At 40.4% G+C, this 6,000-nt stretch overlaps 1 protein-coding gene across 1 annotated transcript in view; it reads left to right on the forward strand.

The window, feature by feature from the left end:
* The window catches only part of DOCK2 (dedicator of cytokinesis 2), a 736,392-nt gene that overhangs the window by 566,665 nt on the left and 163,727 nt on the right, over positions 1 to 6,000 (forward strand). Inside the window, exon 28 of the mRNA XM_006884420.1 lies at positions 4,406 to 4,504. Coding sequence (XP_006884482.1) covers positions 4,406 to 4,504 — 99 coding nt within the window. The remainder of the gene's footprint in view (positions 1 to 4,405; positions 4,505 to 6,000) is intronic.

The following is a 6,000-nucleotide window of genomic DNA, read 5'->3' on the forward strand; positions in this document are numbered from 1 at the left end:
GAGGATGGCACTCCTGTCTTATAGACCAAGCCGACTTTGACCAGCAGCAGAATTACTCCAAAAGAAGGAAGAATAAGTCCTTTATATTGTAATTTTCACTGTTTATATGCAAGAAGTGTAGTGGGTCTGCTCACGTAGGAATAAATAAAAAGCCGAACAAACTGCACAGCAGCTACTATGTGAAAAGCAAAGACCTCTAGTGGCCACAGGAGGGATTTCTTAAAGAAGGAAGAGGAGATGGAGGAGTGGAGGGAATACGAGCGTCCACACACGCACACACCCCTCAAATGCTCCGAGATGGTCAGCCTGGCTGGAGGAATAAATCATAAGAAAAGTGATTTCTTGGCTTCAGGTATAAACACAAGTAAAGATAAGTTCTTGGTTTAAGTGGGACCTTGTTAAATTAGCGGTGATGGGAGTGTTCTGTCTGGTTTGAAAAGATGTATATAGAGAGCCTCACCTCCACTTCCTAAGGCCTAATCAGGAGGGAGATCACTGCTCCCAGAGCCTCTGAGGAGGTCTGAGGAGGTCAGCCCAGTGTGGAGGCTACAGGTCCCATCACTGGTGGGGTGTTTTGCCTGTTGCTCATGCAAGTCCCGGTTTGACATTCTGCTCAGCTTTGCATGTTTGTTTTCTAAACATTTTTGGTGTATGAGGGTGGTGGCCCAGCAGGCAAGGGATATGCCCTGTGTTGTTGTGGTGGGTCTCAGCATTAGACAAATCTTCTGCACAGTTTAATGGCTTGCTATCATTGACTTGAACTTCTGAATAATAACAAAGACCTTAAATTTTCATTGGCCCTGCAATTCTGTATCCTGTTCTGCTAATAGGGAAAGTACATATATTTAAAAGAATATTAACTATCATATTTCAAAGAATTTAGAAGAAATGAGAGTCCATGTCTTTGGGACCCACTTTAGGAAAAGTGAGACTGAAGAACGGTTGATGATAGAGTGGCTGTTTGCATGGTAATGTAAAGGGACATCTTTGGCTTATACAAATTCTTCCTGCACAAATCCAATTGAATTGTAAGCATATAATCAACAAAGATCCTTTTTTTCATATTACTTATACCTGGTGGCATAGATGTAATATACTGAACTGCTACCTGAATGGTCAACAGTTCAAATCTGCCAGGTCCTTCAAGGGAAAAAGATAGACAGTGTCCACCTCTAAAAATTTTACAGAGCCCAGTAGAGGGTTGCTATAGGTCTAGAACAGACTCAAAAGCAGAATTTTTTTGGTCTGGTTTTGTTGTTGTTGTTTTGTATTTTGAGTATACCTTCTTAATAAGGTTTTTAAAAAAAAAAAATAAAGGCATCAGTTTGCAATGTCAGTCGTTTTCTTAATTCAGACACACTTTTAAGTTCACCTCTTGACCAAACATTATATTCTACCACCTGTGGCAGTAGACTTATTGCCCTTTGTTAAGGTGACAGCCCCAGTGCAAACTAGTAAGAGCCTAGAAGGAATTATGTTGTCAGTGCGTCCTTTACCAGGGTTCCAGAATGAAGCTAGTTGTTGTACAGTCAGCTTCAAGTCATGGTGATTCTGAGTAGAACCTTACTCCACTGTGTTCGGTAGCTGATTTTTTTTAAAACAGTGGACCACCAGACCTTTATTCTGTGGTGCCTCTCATTGAACTTGACCCTCTAACCTTTTAGTTAACAACTGAGCATGTTAACTGTTTCCACTGCTTGGAAGTGTCCAGGATAGATCTCCTTAAATGTTGTTTGCCAACATTGTTTTCATTGTTGTTAGGTCCCATTGAATCAAATACAACTCATACTGACCCTATGAACAACAGATCTGTAACCTGTCCTATCCTGTACCATCTTCATCATTTCTGAGATACATGAGCCCATTGCTTCAGTTACTGTGTCAATCCACCTTGCTAAGGATATTCTTCTCTTTCACTGGCCTTTCATCTTTCCAAGCATGATGTCCTTTTCAAAGGAATGGCTTCTCTTAACAACATGCCCTAAGTAAGTAAGTAAGATGAAGCTTTTCTATTTTTTCTCCAAGGAGCATTCTGGCTTTACTTTCTCCAAGACATATCTGTTTATTCTTTTGGAACGCCAAGAAATATTTATAACTCTTCTCCAACACCACAGCTCAAATGTATCAACTTTTCTTCTGTCATCTTTATTCATTGTCCAGGTTTTATGGGCATAACAAGTGATTGGGAAAAAACAAAACAAAACAAAACATGGCCTAAACCAAGTGTACCTTAATCTTTCAACCGACATAATTGTTCCTTAGTAATTTAGAGAGAACCCTGACAGCAGACTTGCCCAGTGCAATACTTCTCCTAATCTCCTTATTGCTGGTTCCAAGGGTGTTGATTGTGGATCCAAGTAAAATGAAGTTATTGATAATTTTCAATATTTTCTCCTTCTATCATGATGTTGCCTGTTAGTCCAATGGTGAGACGTTTTGTTACCTTGACATTGACATATTGCTAACATTAGAACAGACAAAATCCACCGTCGTACAATCTTGCCCCACTCCTGCCTCCTGTAGTCCGTTGGGGCTGGGAAACTTGCAGAAAATACCTCCTGTAATCGGGGAGTTGAGGGAATGGTGTCAGGAACTTGCAGAAAATAGTGAGGTGAGACCTTTAGTCTTATGAAAGGCTGTGGTTCTTATTCGTCTCGCCCCACTGGTCCTTCCAGACTTACCTACCCAGGTTTACTCTCCCCTTGCCTGAATCACTCTGGAACTTGATCTCATTCAGACCAAGTGTCTTACATTCTCTTTCCTTATGGAAATGGATTTTTTTTCTTCTTCTTCTCAACTAGATCGTTACTTCTGAAGAACAGTGACCATCACTTTGTATTTTTTTAATTATTATTATTATTTTTTTTTTACTAAAGATCTTGTCAAGGGCTTGCCCCTGCTTTTTGTTCTTATTATATATCGTTGAGGCAGAACCAACTCATAGCTGAACTTCCAGGAGATTTTCAGAGACAGCCCATTGCACAGTGGAAGGTACTCATCTTTCTCCCACAGAGCAAGTGGTGGGTTTGAATCTTATGCCTCTGGGTTGGCAGTGCAATTTCTTACCGCTAAGCTCCCTGGTCCCTTATAGGTATTGGATTATCATTAGCTGACTCAAACTGGTTCAGCACAGAATTTGAACATATTTAACATCGTTCATCAGGAGTTGGACTTCTCAACCAAAGGTAGTTGAGGTCCACCACAGGATAAAGATGATCAACCTCTTCCCAGGAGATTTCTAGCCTCTGAAAAACCTATTGTTGGGTCAACGATGAGTTAGTTCCAATTTGACCACAATGATTGTTTTAGATGAGGAAATAATGCTTGACAGGTCCACAAAAAGTTGAACGTAGAACTACTGTATAGTCCAATATCTCTATTCCTAATTATATACTTGAAAAAAGTGCAGAAACACAAAGAGAAACTGTGAACCAGTATCTCTTGCAGCTCTGTTCACAACAGCCAATGGGTAGACACAAATTAAAGATCCATCAATAGAAGATGGATCTGAAAATGAAGTTTACATATGTAATGGATTTGTAATGGAGGTTCACGGTGGCATATTACGCTAAGTGAAATACATCAGTCACAAAGAACAAATATGGTAGATTTCGCTTATGTGAAATAAGTGCATGCACACAAACCAATGAATATTAATGCTTCCCAGGGGTGAGAGGAAGAGGAAAAGGGAGCTCTGAGATTTTATTACGTGTGGATACAGGATAGCGGTGATGATGGCATAATGTGATTAATTCAGTCAGTGACATAGAATTGTATATGTGAAGAAAATGTTGAATTGGTAATTTTTTTGTAATTTATTTTTATCAAAATGAAGAGGAAAGTAATTGCTATAGGAGTCATTTGAAACTCCAAGAAGGTAGATAGTCAACTGACTATTAGTCTCATTTTACAAATGACACAACTGAGGCTTACCCATGTAGAATTCTTTCTCAGATCAGGAGCCTCCCTCCAGAATCTTGATGTAGGACCGATTTCCTAAAGTCCAGCACAGAGATTCTTTCTCACCCCACAATCAGAAGGGGAGTAAAGACTTTTCATCTTTCTTCTCCAACTTGCTAGGAACCTGAGAAAGAAATGGATTGGGTTTTGTTTTCTACTTATGTTCCTCTTGTTCAAGTCCAGACATGTAGGAAGTTTTTAATAAATGATGTTTGGAGGAATGAACCATGAGGAAACATTTCCTTACGAGTAAATTTTCATATGCTGATCTGAGAAGAAGAAATTCCCCATCTTTCCATCCTAGCAGGAATAAAGGGGAGCTTTCTATACAACTCCAGGATGATGGAAGCCTGTTCCAGCTTGAAGTCAAGGAAATGGAAAGCATGAATGCTGTGTTCCCTGTTCCACTGTTTCATGGTATTTTTTTTTTCTTTATTTCTTACAGAGTCATTTTGTGGCATGTATGACAGCCATCTTAAATCAGATGGGTGACCAGCACTATTCCTCCTACATCGAGACCTTCCAGACCAGCTCTGAGCTTGTGGTGAGTTTGCAGGGTGCTGAAGGGCCAGATGGGAAGATGTGATGTGTGCTAAGCTCTCAGGACTACAGAGCTAGGAAGGCTTTCATTCGTTTCCTTGAGAATTTGCATGTGTGTTTGTCTACATTTAAACATGTCACTTTCATTCCTTATTTTTCATTCTTATCTGGAACTGTGACTCTTATCTCCAGTCCTTTCAGAGACAGAATATAATCTAGATATACCTCAACAAATATTTGTTAATGAATCATGGACATTTAGAGACATAAAAGCATGAGTATTTGTATAAAAAGTGCAAGGGGCACATGGGACAGTCATATCTGACCTTTATCAACCTCACAAAGGGGAACTGTCCCAGTTTACAGCATCTATTAACACCAAACCAATTCCCATAAGGAAACATGTCCCCTATGTTCCCATACATTTTTTTATTCATCTCACACCAATCTTACTGCTTTGCTAGTTCAAAATTCTATGCAATAGCTCACAGACCACACAAAACCATAGTGAGGAAGTAAAAAGTTTACAATCCAAATTAATAATAGAATTTAGTCAAGATAGCTCCTCAAATGTGCATATAGGCACCCTCAGCCTCAAGGCTCAGGACAGTGTTCCTAGGTTTTCAGTTCTGCCAATATTGGCTTTCCAACCCCGTTGTTCAACAGAGTTCTCAGACCTGCCAATATTGGCTCTCCCCCACCTCCTGCCAAGGTCCCATCCCACATCAAGTCTCCAGTTTGGCCATAAGTGTTGCTGCCATAGGTGTAACTAGAGTAAGAAGGGTGTCCTGCATTCTTTTGTTTTCCTCTTCAATGATGACAGAAGATTTGTCTGACTCTCAATGCTGTCCTGCTCAATTCAATGGCAAGATTAGTCAATATCCTTGTAGATTGTTCAGACTGACAAATCCCTTTATGGAATGGGAGATCATAAAATTCCTTGTGAATAGACTCTCATGCCCCATTTACATACCCCCACATCTACATAGCATCCTCTTTCCTTAATACAATAATTGCTTCAGCTTAGACATCCATCACACAATTCTGAGTTTGAATCCAGGTCTTCTCACTGGCTAACTATATGACCATGAGCAAATTCAACTCCCTTCAGCCTCTCCACCTTACAGGTGGAGTTGACATTTATGTCACATGTTAAGGAGCTAAATCAGAGCACATAGTAGGTGCTCAGAAAAGATACTTTATGTTGTTGTTGTTGTTATGTGCCGTCAAGTCGCTTGCGACTCATAGCGACCCTATGTACGACAGCCCTAAACTCCACTCTGTCCTGTGCCAATCGCACTGTCTCTGACACTCCCATAACAATTATCCCAGTCACTGAATCAATCCACCTCATAGAGGGCCTTCCCCTCCTGTGCTGTCCCTCCACCCTCACAAGAATGATGTCCCTCTCTAAGGACAGGTCTCTCCTCACAACATGTCCAAAGTATGTTAGATGGAGCCTCAGAATCCTTGCCTCCAAGGAGCCACCCGGTTTAACCC

This window comes from Elephantulus edwardii, unplaced genomic scaffold (assembly GCF_000299155.1).
Source record: "Elephantulus edwardii isolate Elephantulus edwardi_28Jun2011 unplaced genomic scaffold, EleEdw1.0 scaffold00033, whole genome shotgun sequence".
Taxonomy (NCBI): Eukaryota; Metazoa; Chordata; class Mammalia; order Macroscelidea; family Macroscelididae; genus Elephantulus; species Elephantulus edwardii.